The sequence below is a fragment of the Haliotis asinina genome, chromosome 9 (genome assembly GCF_037392515.1).
Source record: "Haliotis asinina isolate JCU_RB_2024 chromosome 9, JCU_Hal_asi_v2, whole genome shotgun sequence".
Classification (NCBI taxonomy): domain Eukaryota; kingdom Metazoa; phylum Mollusca; class Gastropoda; order Lepetellida; family Haliotidae; genus Haliotis; species Haliotis asinina.
The window spans coordinates 359,298-380,828 of NC_090288.1; the positions used below are offsets into that span (position 1 = coordinate 359,298).

General features: G+C 42.9%; 1 protein-coding gene across 1 annotated transcript in view; it reads right to left on the minus strand.

Moving 5' to 3' along the window:
• The window catches only part of LOC137295778 (importin-9-like), a 125,145-nt gene that overhangs the window by 21,860 nt on the left and 81,754 nt on the right, over positions 1-21,531 (minus strand). Inside the window, exons 15-20 of the mRNA XM_067827320.1 lie at positions 20,513-20,591; positions 14,687-14,835; positions 14,159-14,284; positions 6,090-6,162; positions 3,428-3,630; positions 1,658-1,824 (exon numbers count right to left, since the gene is read on the minus strand). Coding sequence (XP_067683421.1) covers positions 1,658-1,824; positions 3,428-3,630; positions 6,090-6,162; positions 14,159-14,284; positions 14,687-14,835; positions 20,513-20,591 — 797 coding nt within the window. The remainder of the gene's footprint in view (positions 1-1,657; positions 1,825-3,427; positions 3,631-6,089; positions 6,163-14,158; positions 14,285-14,686; positions 14,836-20,512; positions 20,592-21,531) is intronic.

The following is a 21,531-nucleotide window of genomic DNA, read 5'->3' on the forward strand; positions in this document are numbered from 1 at the left end:
ACCTGATGTTGGAGATGCTTGCCCTTTGCTTTTTAGACGCTAAAATTCCCAGCCGGACGCGATCTGAGAAGTCCAATTTTCTGGGTCTCCCTGCTCCTTTCTGATGCCCAAAATCCTTTCACTCTTTAAAATTCTTCCTAATCCTATACACAGTAGAAAGAGGAGTTCCTGTTCTCTCTGCCAGTGTATTTACATCATCAATTCCTTGATTACACAACTCAAAAATCAACCTTCTTTTATCTTCAGCAGACATTGTTGACAGTGCTGAGGAAAATGACGTCTGCTACAAATTCAGGGGAGGTAACTCTAATTGTACTATACTCAGTAGGCCAAGATGAGTTACCTCCCTTATACCATTACTTAGTTTTAAGTATCAGTGAATCAGTTGAGGTGTTAGGATAGCTCAAAGTAAGAAGAAAAATTCTCAATAATTATGAACCAGACTATATATATAACTTGACAGCTCCATGTATCAGCCAATGAAATTGCCCATATTAGCTTACAATGAATAAGAAGCGATAGCATTGGATGAAACAACAGTGAGACTTTCTACATACCTATACATATACTGATGTTACACTTAATAAGCCTAATTTTTAGGACAAAAAAGATGCTGTAGACGTCTGTAGCAAGGATTAAAGTCAAAGTGTGTATTTGCCTCTTATACTGAGCTGGAAACGGCAATCAGTTGTGCACATGTACCCCCCACAATCTGTCAGTGATATGGAATCTAATGCAGTGATTGGGAAAAGAATGCATCTGGAATTGATACCTTTATCAAGAGAATATGATTTAGCATTGTTTACTCCAGGTCTATCAATGTAAAATATATATAATTAATACTAAGGATTATGTGACAGCACCTTTGGTGTATTGTTTATGCTGTTATCCCAATCTGAAGTATACCCTTGGTGTGCCAGGCTATTTTTAGTTTGACACGAGGTGGTGAGCAATCGTCAAGCTAAAGAAACTATGAACGCCGCCACAACTTCTCGTGTCATTCCGGCAAGCCATCTTCATGTGGCTACGGAGAGAGATGAGTGGTTACAAATACTTAATATGAATAACGTGATTGGCTGAAGAAAACTTACAGATTATACCGTACATTAATGTATGCAAAACCGAAAACAGAATATGTGAAGAAATCGCTTTGGGAATCTGTAATGAAAAGATAGCGAATGATGAAACCGGTTTGGTTTACCACACGGAAGAATTAAACATGATTCACAGTCTTGTTTATGTATGTATTAAAGATGATTTTGATTTGCAATATATGAATGCGTCCAAGACACCCAGACATCATGTAAGTGCGTGAGCTGACACAATTAAATATGATAGGTACATAGTCACTTATATTGCAATATTGCGCGACAGGTCGCACATCGATTTTTCTTTTTGCAGGAGGTGTACATTATTGGGAGGGTGGGGTGGAGAGGAAATCCCGCTATCGCGCGGCCTGGATGCAACACTGTAGATGTGCATCCCTGTATTTGGGCGTCTTAGCAAGATCGTAAAGAACCTTCATTGTCCAGACCTTTGATTCTACTCATCTCGATCCTTGCACCCACATTAGACAGACTGTGACACAAGGAGGTCCACTCCATACTGGACAGAATTGATAGTACATCAACATGCAATAAATAGTACATCAACATACCTGACTTTCCTTTCATAGCTGCCATAGAACAGATGCTGTCTGGAGCACCACTCAGACATGACAAACTCAAGTGCTGGTCGGCCAGTAGGACTTGGGACACTGGTCAGAAAGTCAAGGACAGCTTCCATCTGTGTGTGGATCAGGTGGGCGAAAACCATGACCAGACTCTGTGGGAGGAGGCAAGAACACTTGCGTTACACACTGCCTCTATTCACCTGCATGACGAACTGGTACTTTTCACCTGCATGACACACCACCTCTACTCACCTGCATAACACACTGCCTCTACTCACCTGCTTGACATGAGCAGTGTCTACACACCTGAATGACATGAGCAGCATCTATTCACCAGGGATGACACACTGCCCCCACTCACCTGCATAACACACTGCCTCTACCAACCTGCATGACACACTGCCTCTATTCACCTGCATGACACACTGCCTCTATTCACCTAAATGACATGAACTGCCTCTATTCACCTGCATGACATGAGCAGCCTCTATTCACCTGCATGACATGAACAGCATCTATTCACCTTAATGACATGAACTGCCTCTATTCACCTAAATGGCATGAGCAGCATCTATTCACCTAAATGACATGAACAGCCTCTATTCACCTGCATGACATGAACAGCCTCTATTCACCTGCATGACATGAGCAGCATCTATTCACCTAAATGGCATGAACAGCCTCTATTCACCTAAATGGCATGAACAGCCTCTATTCACCTAAATGGCATGAACAGCCTCTATTCACCTAAATGGCATGAGCAGCCTCTATTCACCTGCATGACATGAACAGTCTCTATTCACCTGCATGACATGAGCAGCATCTATTCACCTAAATGGCATGAACAGCCTCTATTCACCTGCATGACATGAACAGTACCTATTCACCTGCATGACATGAACAGCCTCTATTCACCTAAATGGCATGAACAGCATCTATTCACCTAAATGGCATGAGCAGCATCTATTCACCTAAATGAAATGAGCAGCATCTATTCACCTAAATGGCATGAACAGCCTCTATTCACCTGCATGACATGAGCAGCATCTATTCACCTGCATGACATGAGCAGCATCTATTAACCTAAATGGCATGAACAGCATCTATTCACCTGCATGACATGAACAGCCTCTATTCACCTGCATGACATGAGCAGCATCTATTCACCTAAATGGCATGAACAGCCTCTATTCACCTAAATGGCATGAACAGCATCTATTCACCTAAATGACATGAACAGCCTCTATTCACGTGCATGACATGAGCAGCATCTATTCACCTAAATGGCATGAACAGCCTCTATTCACCTAAATGGCATGAACAGCCTCTATTCACCTGCATGACATGAACAGCCTCTATTCACCTAAATGACATGAACAGCATCTATTCACCTAAATGGCATGAACAGCATCTATTCACCTAAATGGCATGAACAGCCTCTATTCACCTGCATGACATGACCAGCATCTATTTGCCTAAATGTCATGAACAGCCTCTATTCACCTAAATGGCATGAACAGCATCTATTCACCTGCATGACATGAGCAGCATCTATTCAGCTAAATGACATGAACAGCCTCTATTCACCTGCATGATATGAACAGCCTCTATTCACCTGCATGACATGAACAGCCTCTATTCACCTGCATGACATAAACAGCCTCTATTCACCTGCATGATATGAACAGCATCTATTCACCTAAATGGCATGAACAGTCTCTATTCACCTGCATGACATAAGCAGCATCTATTCACCTGCATGACACTGAGAGTCTCTGCCTGTTGCATCTTGCTGAGGACTGCCCTCAACATCAGGTCAAGGTTCTCTCCCAGCTGCGTCCCAACCTTGCTGATCACCACCGAGACAAGGCGGCCTACAAAGGCAGCTGTGTGCTCAGAAGTCTTCGGGTCAAGAAGTTTCGAAATCACTTGCACAATGTAGTACAAGCCATTTTTACCTACAACAAAATACTAGAATTATATTTTCTTCATTAACTTAACAGATTTATGATGTACAATGACAGTTTTTGTTAGTTGTTGAATATCTCAGTCGGCTAAATCCAGCAACATAAAAAGTTGCCTGAACATCACTGGCTTGACAAGGGAAACCTGGCAATATTCCATACAAAGCTACATGGCCAGGTGAGGTGAATGTCCCTACATAAATACATGGCCAGGTGAGGTGAATGTCCCTACATAAATACATGGCCAGGTGAGGTGAATGTCTCTACATAAATACATGGCCAGGTGAGGAGAATGTCCCTACATAAATTCATGGCCATGTGAGGAGAATGTCCCTACATAAATACATGGCCAGGTGAGGTGAATGTCCCTACATAAATACATGGCCAGGTGAGTTGAATGTCCCTACATAAATACATGGCCAGGTGAGGAGAATGTCTCTACATAAATACATGGCCAGGTGAGTTGAATGTCCCTACACAAATACATGGCCAGGCGAGGTCAATGTCCCTACACAAATACATGGCCAGGTGAGGAGAATGTCCCTACATAAATACATGGCCAGGTGAGGTCAATGTCCCTACATAAATACATGGCCAGGTGAGGTGAATGTCCCTACATAAATACATGGCCAGGTGAGTTGAATGTCCCTACATAAATACATGGCCAGGTGAGTTGAATGTCTCTACATAAATACATGGCCAGGTGAGGAGAATGTCCCTACACAAATACATGGCCAGGCGAGGTCAATGACCCTACACAAATACATGGCCAGGTGAGGAGAATGTCCCTACATAAATACATGGTCAGGTGAGGTCAATGTCCCTACATAAATACATGGCCAGGTGAGTTGAATGTCCCTACACAAATACATGGCCAGGCGAGGTCAATGTCCCTACATAAATACATGGCCAGGTGAGGTCAATGTCCCTGCATAAATACATGGCCAGGTGAGGTGAATGGCAAGAATAGCATCTATTCACCTGCATGACATGAGCAGCATCTATTCACCTGCATGACATGAGCAGCATCTATTCACCTGCATGACATGAACAGCATCTATTCACCTGCATGACATGAACAGCATCTATTCACCTGCATGACATGAGCAGCATCTATTCACCTAAATGGCATGAACAGCATCTATTCACCTAAATGGCATGAGCAGCCTCTATTCACCTGCATGACATGAGCAGCATCTATTCACCTAAATGACATGAACAGCCTCTATTCACCTGCATGACATGAACAGCATCTATTCACCTGCATGGCATGAACAGCGTCTATTCACCTAAATGACATGAACAGCCTCTATTCACCTGTATGACATGAACAGGTGAGGTGAATGTCCCTACATAAATACATGGCCAGGTGAGGTGAATGTCCCTACATAAATACATGGCCAGGTGAGGAGAATGTCCCTACATAAATACATGGCCAGGTGAGTTGAATGTCTCTACATATATACATGGCCAGGTGAGTTGAATGTCCCTACATAAATACATGGCCAGGTGAGGAGAATGTCCCTACACAAATACATGGCCAGGCGAGGTCAATGTCCCTACACAAATACATGGCCAGGTGAGGAGAATGTCCCTACATAAATACATGGCCAGGTGAGGTCAATGTCCCTACATAAATACATGGCCAGGTGAGGTGAATGTCCCTACATAAATACATGGCCAGGTGAGTTGAATGTCCCTACATAAATACATGGCCAGGTGAGTTGAATGTCTCTACATAAATACATGGCCAGGTGAGGTGAATGTCCCTACATAGATAGCTACACAGCCAGGTGAGGAGAATGTCCCTACATAGATAGCTACACAGCCAGGTGAGGTGAATGTCCCTACATAGATAGCTACACAGCCAGGTGAGGAGAATGTCCCTACATAGATAGCTACACAGCCAGGTGAGGTGAATGTCCCTACATAGATAGCTACACAGCCAGGTGAGGTGAATGTCCCTACATAGATAGCTACACAGCCAGGTGAGGAGAATGTCCCTACATAGATAGCTACACAGCCAGGTGAGGTGAATGTCCCTACATAGATAGCTACACAGCCAGGTGAGGTGAATGTCCCTACATAGATAGCTACACAGCCAGGTGAGGAGAATGTCCCTACATAGATAGCTACACAGCCAGGTGAGGTGAATGTCCCTACATAGATAGCTACACAGCCAGGTGAGGAGAATGTCCCTACATAGATAGCTACACAGCCAGGTGAGGTGAATGTCCCTACATAGATAGCTACACAGCCAGGTGAGGTGAATGTCCCTACATAGATAGCTACACAGCCAGGTGAGGAGAATGTCCCTACATAGATAGCTACACAGCCAGGTGAGGTGAATGTCCCTACATAGATAGCTACACAGCCAGGTGAGGAGAATGTCCCTACATAGATAGCTACACAGCCAGGTGAGGTGAATGGTCAGGTGAAAGAACTCTACTCACCCTGCTCATCCTGCCATGCTGTCACTTGGTCCAGTGCCTTTGATGAGAATGCACGAAGACACTCACCACCACTCTGAAAAGAAACGTGTCAGAGTGAATGTGGAAGTAATTTCATAAAGGATAAGAGATATTGACACCCAAAATATATGATGTTCAGTAGGAATTCATCAGTCCGCCTGGGTAAGACTTAGGTAAGACACGTTAACAAAACAATAGTGTATTTTTAGGGGGGAATTATTCTATACTTATCCTCACTCATACTTATTGCTTATCTGCCATTTCTCCCAAGGGGTAGTGGAAATCTCTGTCTTATATTCCGAAGAATAGCTTCTGAGGATTGGAGGCTCTAGGTGGATCCAGTCCTGCTGCCTTTTATGTTCCTGAAATCAGTGCTCTCAGCAAGAAGATTGTAGTTCTAGATACTTCAGCAGATGTAGAGTTTTCTTTCTTCCCGTAATCAGTGCTCTCAGCAAGAAGATTGTAGTTCTAGATACTTCAGCAGATGTAGAGTGTTCTTTCTTCCCGTAATCAGTGCTCTCAGCAAGAAGACTGTAGTTCTAGATACTTCAGCAGATGTAGAGTGTTCTTTCTTCCCGTAATCACTGCTCTCAGCAAGAAGACTGTAGTTCTAGATACTTCAGCAGATGTAGAGTGTTCTTTCTTCCCGTAATCAGTGCTCTCAGCAAGAAGATTGTAGTTCTAGATACTTCAGCAGATGTAGAGTGTTCTTTCTTCCCGTAATCAGTGCTCTCAGCAAGAAGATTGTAGTTCTAGATACTTCAGCAGATGTAGAGTGTTCTTTCTTCCCGTAATCAGTGCTCTCAGCAAGAAGATTGTAGTTCTAGATACTTCAGCAGATGTAGAGTGTTCTTTCTTCCCGTAATCAGTGCTCTCAGCAAGAAGATTGTAGTTCTAGATACTTCAGCAGATGTAGAGTGTTCTTTCTTCCCGTAATCAGTGCTCTCAGCAAGAAGATTGTAGTTCTAGATACTTCAGCAGATGTAGAGTGTTCTTTCTTCCCGTAATCAGTGCTCTCAGCAAGAAGACTGTAGTTCTAGATACTTCAGCAGATGTAGAGTGTTCTTTCTTCCCGTAATCACTGCTCTCAGCAAGAAGATTGTAGTTCTAGATACTTCAGCAGATGTAGAGTGTTCTTTCTTCCCGTAATCAGTGCTCTCAGCAAGAAGGAGATTGTAGTTCTAGATACTTCAGCAGATGTAGAGTGTTCTTTCTTCCCGTAATCAGTGCTCTCAGCCAGAAGGAGATTGTAGTTCTAGATACCTCAGCAGATGTAGAGTGTCCTTTCTTCCCGTAATCAGTGCTCTCAGCCAGAAGGAGATTGTAGTTCTAGATACTTCAGCAGATGTAGAGTGTCCTTTCTTCCTGTAATCACGGCTCTCAGACAGGAGATTGTAGTTCTAGATACTTCAGCAGATGTAGAGTGTCCTTTCTTCCCGTAATCATGGCTCTCAGCCAGGAGATTGCAGTTCTAGATACTTCAGCAGATGTAGAGTGTCCTTTCTTCCCATAATCAGTGCTCTCAGCCAGAAGGAGATTGTAGTTCTAGATACTTCAGCAGATGTAGAGTGTCCTTTCTTCCCGTAATCACGGCTCTCAGCCAGAAGGAGATTGTAGTTCTAGATACTTCAGCAGATGTAGAGTGTCCTTTCTTCCCGTAATCACGGCTCTAAGCCAGAAGGAGATTGCAGTTCTAGATACTTCAGCAGATGTAGAGTGTCCTTTCTCCCCGTAATCACGGCTCTTAGCCAGAAGGAGATTGTAGTTCTAGATACTTCAGCAGATATTGCGGAGAACCCTTTCCAACAGGAAAACTGATTGAAGCCACTTGTCACAGTAAAGATTGCTGGTAGAACATCTACCAGCTAAGATGTATATCCTCTTCTGGTAAGGCTGTTCTTAATACGCTCCATACATGTAACTGGAAGCTTTCAGGGCTGGCATGAACTTGCCTTGTGTGAGGATGTAAAAGAAAGAAAAATTAAATGCATGATAGACTCCATGCATGATAGCCTCCATGCATGGGCCGTCACAGCTGTTGAGATTCAAATGATGATTTAAAGCTCTAAAGTGTGGTTACGCCACACCCACCATCTTCCAATATCACTTGATTGAAGGTTGCTCAAGGTGATAAAAATAACTTCATTGATCGCCAAGGACTTAGCTAATCCATAGAAGGTTCATCTTGAAGTATCTAGTTGAGCCAGTGTGATGTCCTCTACTGTAATATTTGGAGTCATTCATACGAGAATAGTCTTCATCGATCTCTGATGCTTTGTTGAAGACTTCCATATCGTGAAGTGGAAACTTCTAACTTAAAGACAGTATTAATAACAGTCTCACTGTGACGGATCACAACGCATGTATGAGAGCTTGATTCCAAGGTTTATTATCGTAAGATACAAACATGGCGGACATGCGCCGGGACTGCTCCTATCTCCCATCATGCATTTTCATTCCATAAAAGCTGGCACCTGAATTTAGAAGACGTGGAATGCATGTGACTGTCTGTTGACATAATCAATAATTGTTGAGAGTCCCTTATTTGAAAGCTCTTGAAATTGGAATCAAGTCTCCTCGCAGTGCCACAGAACTCATGTTTCACTAACACTACCTGGAATCCATCTCTGACCCGTTCCTGGCAGCAAAGACCCACTCACCTACTAGGATGGTCTTCTGTTGTGGTGTGGGTGTCTGTAGGTTTTATGAGTGGTTTGTGCTTTAATGACTGTAACTGAACCATCTGGGTGTAGAGAGTCTAGGCATGTTCTCACTCTTCTCCCAAACATAGGTTCTGTCGAGGATTTTCCTGTAGCTGAATGGGGTAGGGAACAATATCTGAACAGAAATCATGGGACTTTCGACTCTGCACTGACACCCTCCACTTTCTTCAGTCCCTCCTTCAGAGTTTGGACAGACATCTCCACGAGCCCTTTGGAGCCCAGATGATACGGTGGGGGTGAAAACCTGCCTGATTCTATTTCTTTGCATGAAATTTTGGAATTCTGCACTCACGAAGCAGGTCCTGTCGTCTGACACAATTATTTTTGGGACACCAAGGGTTGCAAAGGTAGACTGTAGCCACCAGTTCCTTGCAAGCATCCTCATCTTGACTATGCCTGGATGATCCTCATGTAGTAGATTCAGTATACAACTTTGTCCTGGTTCTGAAACGACCACATGGGATCGCCACAATATCACGTCTGTGAATAAGGTCAGAAATACGTGTCAGTCCTCGTTAAAGCTGGCCAAGCATGCTGAGTAAGTCAGTGTACCCAAGACAAAACAGGATCACGCCTTGTCCATTTCTCAATTTCCTTGGCCATAAGTGGTGACGACTTGAGAAAGTCCATGAGATAACAAGTCACCGGTAGTGAAGGCACAGGAGGTACATTCATGAACTAAGGGAGAGGACCAAGGGCTTTGGCCTGATCCAGGTCCTTGTCTGGGGTGTAGATGAATAAGTAGTCATACACTGAGAGAGTGACTGCCCATCTCTGTACAGAATTCTTGGCGATGACATGGCTCCGAAGAATTACAGAGGAGGTTTGTGGTCATTGGGGATCCAGAACTGGTGCCTCATAGGTATTGGTGAAACGAATGTTGGATCTATTTGAATGATACAGACGAAGAACTCACATCATGGACATCGTTTTGATGACACGAATAGGGTCATTCAAGAAATGGAGGGTTGGTTGTCTGTGCAAGGTCAAGAAATGATGGGAGAAATGTGTAACTCAGGATGGTGGCTATGAACAGAAGCAATAAGGATACGAAAGCAAAACAAATTTTCCACCCTGAATGAGTCTTGGTGATAGTTAGAACTTTTTCCCCTCTTATTTCCTAAAGGGTTGGGATACATGTGTAAAAATATTACCAAGTACATAAACATCGCTGCAACATGGTGTTGAACAGAATGGCATTACACAAATCACTGTAAACACTGACCATGTAGATATCAGTAAAAAACGTATGTGTAAACTTCAAAGTACGAAATTAAGAAAACTGAATGTCAGTTGGTGTGTTTGCACTAAGAAATGAACGATGTCAAGACGTGAACAAATGAATTGATACGACTTGAAGAGCACACAGGAGGATCATAAACTGATGTATTTGCACATAAAGCATTTTCATGTGTGAACACCAATCTGACAAAGTCAAAACATTTTAATTACTTAATCACTCTCATAAGCCATGGTCATGATGTATAAAGGATATGGAATAAATATACAGACATGTCATTTTCTGAATAAAATTGATATTTCATACTTATCCTGACTCATGCTTAATTGCTTATGTCCTCCTCCCTGCGATGGTAGTGGAACACTTGATATCTCTTGAAGTTCCCTTCTAAAAGAAGGTCAGCACATGCGCACATGGTCAGCTGATTGGCCATGATAACCACTCTCTCCTAATACAATCGCCTGACATGAGAATATGAGAATTCAGCATGTCTGTGAGGGGCAGCAGGGAGGGCTTTCGCCATGAGTCAGGATAAGTATAAAATATCAATTTTATTCAGAAAATTACTTCTTTTTCCATATCCTGACTCGTGCTTAATTGCTTACAGAATCCGATGGAAACAGCGGATCATCAGGCAATTCGGTCCTGTCCTTCTAATATTCATTGTAGACTCTGGGATGGGGATCACATCCAGTCGAACTTGTCTTCTGCAGAAGGCTTCGTTGACTGGAACGTGATGATATCCAATATAACTAGCATGCTGCTAGTGTCGGATGCAACTGAACGTCAAGTGGAGGTTCCAATGATGCTGCTGTGTAGACTGTCAGTGTAACAGCTCTGATTCACACTGAGAGAGTCTTGCAGAATACTTCCGTAGGTGTCTCACTAGACATAGGGATGAACAGGCACTTGAAACGGTGTCATCTCAACTTGGTATGTGCAATGTATATCTTCAATGTTCTGACTGGACATAATGATAAGTCTTGCGTATCATGAGGTCCAAGGATTGAAGACAAGGATGGTATGCAGAACTGTCTGTCCGGTTAGCCTGGCAGTTGATTTTTTTAAATAAAATCCCATTGCAGACCCAGATGAGCTGTCTCTTGGTGACTTGCATCAAACCTTGTTAGATTGAAGTCTAGAGAGGGAATTTCTGACATTCATGCAACTGTAGCCAAGGCAAGTAAAAACATTGTCTTCTGAGTTAGCCGTTCAAGTGACGTCTAGTTGAGCGGCTCAATCGCATCACTTGTGAGATGTACAACATTTAGATCCCACGCTGGGGCTCTAATCTGCGTTGTTGATCTTCCAGCTTGAAGGAGCGTAGTAATGTGAGTAGCTCGGGTACTTTAGTCAGCTTGGTCCCCATTTCCATGGTGACAACTGAGCTGAGAGCTGTCAAGTATGTAGATAATGTAGAGCCTTTCAGACCTTTGGAATGACGTAGATGGCATAGATAATCTGCTATCTGAGGATGTGTCGCCTTCATCACCGTGAATCCTTTCCTCCTTGCATCTGCCCCAAAGTGTTTCCACTTGTCATCATACAGGGTGCGAGTGGATTTCCGTAAGGCTAAAGTTACTGCTTTTGCTGCTCTCGCCGAGTATGGTCCATATATGAAGTTGGAACGCAGATGGTTTGCGCCTGTTTTGTGTGAGGATGGACAAGAAGATTCTTCCAGTCTGGTAATTGCAGCACTAACTGTCCTAACTCTTCTACAAGTGTTGGAAACCAATGTCTCATTGGTCAGTAAGGCGCGACCAAGATCAGTTGTAGCCCCTTCGTCTGTTTGATTTTCCAAATGACTTTTTGGTAGCAGCACTGGAGGGGGAAACGCAAGTCTAGTCGCGTTTAGTCCTTTCCACCTGATACTGACAGCGTCTGTAGCTTAGACTGAGGGATCAGGTACCAGTGACACAAAGGCTGTTGTCTGTTTGTTGAACCTTGTTGCAAATATGTCTATTTGCGGTGATCCAAATATCTGTGATTAGTTGAAATGCCTCTCGATGCAGCATCCAATCTGTTGGTGATGGACGAGAAGGAGGAGATAAGGCATCTGCCATGATGTTGCAGACTCCTGGTATGTGACATGCTTTTATTTGGAGATTCAGACTGTTGACAATGCACCCAGTGCACTCAATCGATGTGGGTGTATCTCTCTCCAAATGTGCAAATCTAGTTGAGTGCTCACACAGAGCAGCAGTTGACATAGTTGAAGATTGTAGTCTTCGTTCTTCTTCAAAACAACACTTTTCGACACGTTGAGCGGCTGTGTTGAGTGTAATGACGGCTGACTCGTAGAGTTCTCTGCTACAATGACCGAGGCTGCTGATGAAGTCTGCGTTGTCTGACAACTCTCATAAGGGTTCCGGAGCGGTGACAATGCAGTCAGGGCAGATCTAGGTGATGACGAAAGTAGTCTATGCCAGATGACATTCTACTCGTTGGGTAGAATCAACAGTGGCTCATTGTAGATATGTCGTTCCTGAAGAGAAATGATCTTGTTGCCGAAGGACTTCTTCGACGAAATATGTTGATTCTAAGACAACTCCATTGTGGACGACTTCACCTTTGATGACGACGATGATCTAGACTAAGAATTCTTAGGATGCGACGACCCCGTCTCCAGTGAAGTTCTCTTCTGTGGTCTAGGGGACGAGTTGCTGGACCTATGGCATTGCCCCAGAGACACCTCTAACTGGAATGAATTTCAGTACTTAATAATAAATTGTTACCCAAAGCTAAATCATCTGATTTAGACATGGCTAATGAAAGCCGACGTTGCCTGTGGACAAAACAAATTTATTAAGTAAATTCTGAATCAGATAAATTTCTGCCAAATTCACAGCAAATAGTGGAAGAACATATGGGCTTAGACGCCGGACAAACTAACTGCAGGTCAACCGCTGACAGACATAATCTACACTGCAAACACGATTTCATCAACTGAAACTAAGTCTGAGTTGACGAAATACATGCTATATAAACACACAATAATCACAAATTTAACAAATTGTGATACATATACATAAACCAAATACGACATAAATTTAGTTAAATGACCGAAATAGTTGAAAAAGTTATCGCCGTAAGTGGGACCCCAGCCACCCTCATCGGGCGATGAGGAGACAGTGATTATTAGAGTTGTGACGATTAATCGATACGCAAGTTATCACGATTCTAGAGCTGCACGATATGATACATCGATACGATTGTCGTGTATCGATTCAACACGATACTTACATACTTAGCAGTCTATGAAAACACCGTCTCCCCTTCTATTTGGATTTTCGTGGAAAATATTGCCATGGACATGCTCCGACTGAGATAATTTTCACAAATTTATTTTGTTATCTGTGCAAAAAAGCCAGTTGTGCCAATGTTGATCCCTGCTGTTCCATTTCTTGAGAAAACACTACTTACCTGACACACGCTAAACATTTTTAATAAAATGTCTTTCATGATGACGTGTTTTATTTTTCTTGGGAGAAGAATACCTTGCCTGAATTGATAACATAACAGCACATTATTTCCAGTACTTTTATTTTTCGGTGTGCAAGGACAAAATATCATGATACATATCGTATCGTATGTATCGGACTACCAGTATCATGATACGTATTGTATCGTGGCATGGGCGTATCGTCACAACTCTAGTGACTATCATGTCCGATCAGCTGACCATGTGCACGGGAGGGGAGGCTACTCGTGGGTGAGTGTATTTTTACGTCTGCTTCTTTTAGAAGGGAACTTCAAGGGATTTCAGGTGTTCCACTACCTTTGCCAGGAAGAGGACATAAGCAACTGAAATGAAATAACTAAGCTGTAGCCTGTATAAGGAGGAGAGGAATCCGCCCAACCGTCCAGGAGGGTGAAAATGGAGAAAGTGACAAGCTGCCAGCAGGAACGTGGGTTGCTGACATGCATGTGATGGAGAGGCCCCTTTAGTTGCAACTAGTTCTAAACTGTTCTTGGGAACACAGGACAGGTTTCCACTGTACCTCAAGAGAAAGGGGAGATAAACAATACATACGAGTAAGGATAAGGAAAAATTATGTATCGTTGGAAAGATGCCTTCACCAATTCACCTGCATGGATGCATTGTCATCAGTCTTGAGGGTGCACTCCACAGCAGCCGGGAACGCCGTCATCAACACACTGGACAACGGTGTCTGACTTCCTCGCACCAGTGTTGTCAGCATGTCCAGCGATACCTACAACATCATCAGTACATTGCCCTTCAGTTGTTATGTTACGCATCATAGTATGTAGTGACTTACAGTGGCCAGTCTAATGTGTCATGTGTCATGTGAAGATCATGTGACCTACGTCCCATGTAATGTCTTACAGTAGTCAGTCTACTGTGCCACCTGTCGCATGAAGAGCATGTGAGCTGTGTCCAATGTAGGGTCTTACAGTGGTCAGTCTACTGTGCCACCTGTCACATGAAGAGCATGTGAGCTGTGTCCAATGTAGTGTCTTACAGTGGTCAGTCTACTTTGCCACCTGTCACATGAAGAGCATGTGAGCTGTGTCCAATGTAGGGCCTTCTAGTGGTCAAGTTACTGTGACACCTGTCATGTGAAGACTGATCTGCATCCAGTGTAGTGTCTTACTGCTGTTAGTCCAGGCATCACAGTGTCAGTGGCACTGCGGAGGATGCTGATAAGTGTGGGCACCAGGCGCTGCTCTAGAGCTGCGGAACATCCAGGATTTTCTGCTAACTCCTTGATCATGTCCTGAACAAGAGACACTATGAACGGATCTGTAACAGATAGGTAAAATAATAGACACATCTGTAACAGATGGGCAACACAATAGATAAGTCTGTAACAGATGGGCAAAACAATAAATCAATCTTTAACAGATACCGTGTCGGTGTTGGGCAGAAAGTTAAGCCTCTGTTGAGTAGGATTAATTGATAATCCTTAACTTTGATGAATTAAGCCTACTCAACAAAGGCTTAACTTTCTGCCCAACACTGACACATGGTAACAAAAGCCTGAGTTATTTTCATGATTCGGACACTAACACACAAACTGAATTAGACAGGAAATTTGGAGCTAAAAGTAATTGGTATCCACCATACAGTAATGACCACAGCTTAGAATCGTTCATTAAGGCTTACCAATGACTTGTTTAACCTCAAAGACACTTAATTCAGAAGCCGGAATCTCACCCGCAACAAATTCTCTGCCACAGAACGGCTTAAAAACAACAGTGAAATCATCATTAAAAAGCCCACAAGGGCTCGGCGGTCGTAATCCAAAACACTAAGGACTACATATTGGAAGCCAAAAGTCAAATTGCCGACACTCAGTTTTATTGCAAGTTAGACCATGACCCTACCGAATCATTCAGCGCAGAAATCAGTAGAGACCTCACAAACCTTTTCATAAAGGGCGAAATTTTCAACAAAGTTTTCCTGGGCCTCCTTCCCAAACACTGCCAATCGGGCAGATTCTATCAGATACCCAAAATCCACAAATGCCTTAACCCCGTCCTATCTTCAGTGGTAACAACACTCTGACTGAGAAAATCAGCAGTCTAGTAGACAAACACATCAAGGTTTTTGTCAAACATTATGACAGTTGCATGAGAGACATCACCCACTTCATCCAACAGTTAGAATCCACTAACCTTCCCCATGACCCTGACATACTCCTGGTCACCTGGTCTCTCTATACCAACAACCCCAATGGTGACGGCCTACGAGCTGTAGCCCAGGCGATTAGATGGTTCAAACCCGACTGGCAAATCACCCCCACTGGCATCCTCCATCTGCTCAAAACGGTCCTAGACAAAAATAACTTCGTTTTCAATGGCACTCACTACCTTCAAACCGGAGGCACCGCAATGTGCACCGAACTTGCGCCCTTCTATGCAAACATCTTCATGGGCGAACTAGAAAATAAACTTTTAGCCCAATACCCAAACAAACCTCACCTCTATCTTAGGTTCATTGATGACATTTTTATGATATGAACACTAGGACAAACACGCCTACAATCATTTCTCGATTATCTCAACGGCGTACATCGCACCATTATATTCACTGCTAAATTCTCATGAAACGAAGTCGCATTTCTTGACACCTGGGTCTCATACAATAAAGACATCCACACTCTAGCGTTCACTCACGTAAACCCACCAACACTCGTACTTGTTGCATACATCTTGTCACCCTAGACATATTAAAATGAAAGGTCCTTTCAGTCAATTTCTGATTGAAACGCATCAGTTCAACTCCTGAGGAATATGGAAAACATAGCCTCAACCTCATCAACTACTAGCTAAACCGAGGATATCCAAAGAAATATATACAACAAAACAAAACCAAGTCCGACTTAAAGGACAAGAAGTCTCTCTTATCCTCCCCTACGAAGGAACTACGAAAAAACAACAGAATGGTTCTAGTTAGTGACTATAATCCCATGAACAAGGAACTCAATGCCATTGTCAGCTGGCACCTATTAAGCGGCTTTTCCCTCACCGCATATTGCCGCTTAAAGCAAAAATAAAACTCTAAAGGATCACTTATTCAAAGCCACTTTAACCTATCCCAGACAACTACCTCAAATCAGTGGACAGACAGTCAATTTCATCGACGATACATGTGACAGAGTGAAATGCAAAATCTGCAAAATACTAAGCAACAGTGACACTCTCACCAGTTCCATCACCTAAAAGGCCTTCAAAACATGAACCTACATTTGCCAATCCCGCAATGTAGTATACCTCCTCACTTGTAAACGCTAAAAGAAACAATATGTAGGTGAAACCAAAAGATGTTTCAGAATCCGATTAACAGAACACCATGCTGATATCACGTACAAGCGGAACAAACCTATCGCACTTCACCTCAATTCAGAACATCATGTCAAAAATGACCTACAATTCCAAATCATAACCCAACTCAAAGACAATCTGGACTCTGAGACAACTACCAAAAAATAGAAGATCTCTTGAATTTAAATGGATATTTGAGCTCCATACGTTCCACCTGCAAGAACTTAATGACAGGATTGTAGGCTGAAATATCCCTTTCGCCTTACCCACGTTACAGGAAGTGAGAAAATGCTGCAAGTGAGGTTTGAGATTGCTCATGGTGGGTCTGATGGTACCAGAGACACGCAGGCTAGTGTAAATGGTGTTATCCAAATGATAACGCTTGTTTCGTCCAGCTGCAGTAAAACATGATGTTCGAATCAATCCAAAAATATACCTGCCCATTCTTTTCACTGATTTAATCACCATCAGATTTTTTGGCCCCCCAAACCAAAGTCACATCCACAATCAGTCCCCTGGCTACAGGTACCAACATGTAAGATGATCAGGCGTCTACCTTTGCCTGATGGTAACACTAATGTAAGATGATCGGGCGTCTACCTTTGCCTGACGGTAACACTAATGCAAGATGATTGGGCATCTACCTTTGCCTGATGGTAACACTAATGTAAGACGATCGGGCGTCTACCTTTGCCTGAGGGTAACACTAATGTAAGACCGAGCGTCTACCTTTGCCTGATAGTAACACTAATGTAAGATAATCGGGCGTCTACCTTTGCCTCATGGTAACACTAATGTAAGACCGAGCGTCTACCTTTGCCTGATAGTAACACTATTGTAAGATAATCGGGCGTCTACCTTTGCCTGATGGTAACACTAATGTAAGATGATCGGGCGTCTACCTTTGCCTGATGGTAACACTAATGTAAGATGATCGGGCGTCTACTTTTGCCTCATGGTAACACTAATGTAAGATGATCGGGCGTCTACCTTTGCCTGATAGTAACACTAATGAAAGACCGAGCGTCTACCTTTGCCTGATAGTAACACTAATGTAAGACCGAGCGTCTACCTTTGCCTGATGGTAACACTAATGTAAGATGATCGGGCGTCTACCTTTGCCTGATGGTAACACTAATGTAAGATGATCGGGCGTCTACCTTTGCCTGATGGTAACACTAATGTAAGATGATCGGGCGTCTACCTTTGCCTGATGGTAACACTAATGTAAGATGATCGGGCGTCTACCTTTGCCTGATGGTAACACTAATGTAAGATGATCGGGCGTCTACCTTTGCCTGATGGTAACACTAATGTAAGATGATCGGGCGTCTACCTTTGCCTGATGGTAACACTAAAGTAAGACAATCGGGCGTCTACCTTTGCCTGATAGTAACACTAAAGTAAGACAATCGGGCGTCTACCTTTGCCTCATGGTAACACTAATGTAAGATGATCGGGCGTCTACCTTTGCCTGATAGTAACACTAATGAAAGACCGAGCGTCTACCTTTGCCTGATAGTGACACTAATGTAGTGAGTGAGTGAGTTTAGTTTTACGCCGCACTCAGCAATATTACAGCTATATGGCGGCGGTCTGTAAATAATCGAGTCTGGACCAGACAATCCAGTGATCAACAACATGAGCATCGATCTGCGCAATTGGGAACCGAAGACACGCGTCAACCAAGTCAGCGAGCCTGACCACCCGATCCCGTTAGTCGCCTCTTACGACAAGCTGAGTCGCCTTTTATGGCAAGCATGGGTTGCTGAAGGCCTATTCTACCCCGGGACCTTCACGGGTCTAACACAAATGTAAGATGATCGGGCGTCTACCTTTGCCTGATGGTAACACTAATGTAAGATGATCGGGCGTCTACCTTTGCCTCATGGTAACACTAATGTAAGACAATCGGGCGTCTACCTTTGCCTGATAGTAACACAAATGTAAGATGATCGGGCGTCTACCTTTGCCTCATGGTAACACTAATGTAAGATGATCGGGCGTCTACCTTTGCCTGATGGTAACACTAATGTAAGATGATCGGGCGTCTACCTTTGCCTCATGGTAACACTAATGTAAGATGATCGGGCGTCTACCTTTGCCTGATGGTAACACTAATGTAAGATGATCGGGCGTCTACCTTTGCCTGATAGTAACACTAATGTAAGATAATCGGGCGTGTACCTTTGCCTGATAGTAACACTAATGTAAGATAATCGGGCGTCTACCTTTGCCTCATGGTAACACTAGCGCATAAGAACAATCTGAAGGAAGCAATATTGGATCAGTTAAGTGACTTCTATTACACCAGGTTTCATCAAGATATACAATTTGCAAACCCAACTTGCGATATTCAACTGCTATGGGATAAGCTGATCACATGAACAGGATTGCGTACTTTTCTCAAAACAAAGCTCTGTCATCTCCCCGTTTGGTGTACCCGAACCCTATTTCTATCAGAGCTACACTAAGTGTTATTATGAAACATTTATTGTATCTTTGATGTCAACTTGTATTTTAGCACACATCAGTGGGATTTTGCATTCATACAGTTTATAAATTGCACGGGTATGACACCCTTACCCTTGCATTTCCTACCTGGTTTTGATTTTGACACAAGCCCTGATGATTTGTTTACAGATTTGTACACCTGACTATATGTCAGATTAAGGACATTCTATAGTAGCTGACACTCATAGCTGACAAAAGGTTTCCCCCTTTGTTTCTCCAGTATAACATACTGGTAAAAATTTGCAATTCGTTAATTTCACATTAATTTTAGACTCGCTGTGCGCATGTGGGGGAAGTAAAAACATCTACTGGCGGACTTTCACTTTGGTCATATGTTTTACCGATAGTGTAAACACACTCTGAAGAAAACAAAATCAAAACAAATATATAGTTTTATGTCTACTACAACTTACCTTTATTCTTGTATGAACCAAAGACTGGGGATAGTGAAGTAAATAACTTAATTTATGTCCATAAGTTTTTGTACAAACACATCTGGCTCCCACCGTCCTTCCCACAACTAATAAAACACACATTCCTGATGCAGCTGCAACCTAAATGCACGCAGCGAGTCTAAAAATAATGTGAAACCAACAAATTAATTGTTCTGCAGATATATCAAGGTGCACATTGCCAGTTCAGTGTTCAAAAACGTCTATGGGTGAACAAAACTTTCTCAGCAATTTGAATTAAAACTTTTCTATGTAATTATTTTGAATATAACTACAAGAGTCCATCTTTTTCCTATACAGTATTAGTTGAGGCTATATAAATAATTATAGACTGTATTTCAAAACTACAGATTGAACTCAAGTGTATTTTTTCATTAGAGCTTTAATATCCAACTAGGTAGAGTTGTACTTGTATTGTATATGCGTTCTTTTCTTGTTATTATGTGTTATTTTTCGAGCAATTCCAGCATTTCCTTTGTGTGAGTCAGGATAAGGTAAAGTTTTACTCTAGTGTGAGTCAGGATAAGGTAAAGTTGTACTTTAGTGTGAGTCAAGATAAGGTAAAGTTTTACTTTCAAATGTTCCACTTTCTGGGTTTGCAATAACACTGAAATCTGAATTTGCACATAACAGGCATTACTTCCAGCGGGTCTTTGCAACATAAGCATGTAAAGAAACTATTATTACCTCCAGAGAACTTGAGGAATGTAGCAATGGCAAGGGGAGACAACTTGCTCTCCTGGGCTGCTGTGAAAGCTTTGTCAACCTACAACAAACAGGAGACAACTTTCAATTTTGAGTTGAAAACCATTGTTTAATTTCTTGTACACTGAACACACAAGTCTACTACATATCTGGCCTGTAAATACAACAATCCCTTACAAAGGGATGTGTACTCACACTTCTATAAGATGGTTGTACAGGGCTAGTTCCCCCACCCTGTGAGGGGGTTCATGCACTGCAACAACCATCCGGGTGACACTATCTACCCGGAACACCATAAGGGTAAGACTATTTACAGGAAACACCATCAGGATGAGCGAGAGAGAGTTTCACTCCCCATTTTAGCAGTATTCCAGCACAGAGGTCACAGAGGGGAACAGACACCTGAAATGGGCGTCACACATTGTGTGGGGCATCGAACCTGTGCCTTTAGCATGACAAGTGAACATTTTAACCACTGGGCGGAGAGGGGAGACTACTCAAACAAAACCAACAGTTATGTGGGGAGACACAACATTTAGACGATCATCCATAAAGACTCATTCCTAACAACTGTCAGGGGATACATACCATCTACCGCCTCAACCATTGTCAGGGAGACTACTCACCACCACAACAATTATCAGGGAGACTACTCACCACAACAATTGTTAGGGAGACTACTCACCACAACAATTATCAGGGAGACTACTCACCACCACAACAATTATCAGGGAGACTACTCACCACCACAACAATTATCAGGGAGACTACTCACCACAACAATTGTTAGGGAGACTACTCACCACAACAACAATTGTCAGGGAGACTACTCCCCACCACAACAATTGTCACGGAGACTACTCCCCACCACAACAATTGTCACGGAGACTACTCCCCACCACAACAATTGTCAGGGAGACTACTCACCACCACAACTATAGTCAGGGAGACGACTCAACACAAGAACTATTATCAGGGAGACTACTCAACACAACAACAAT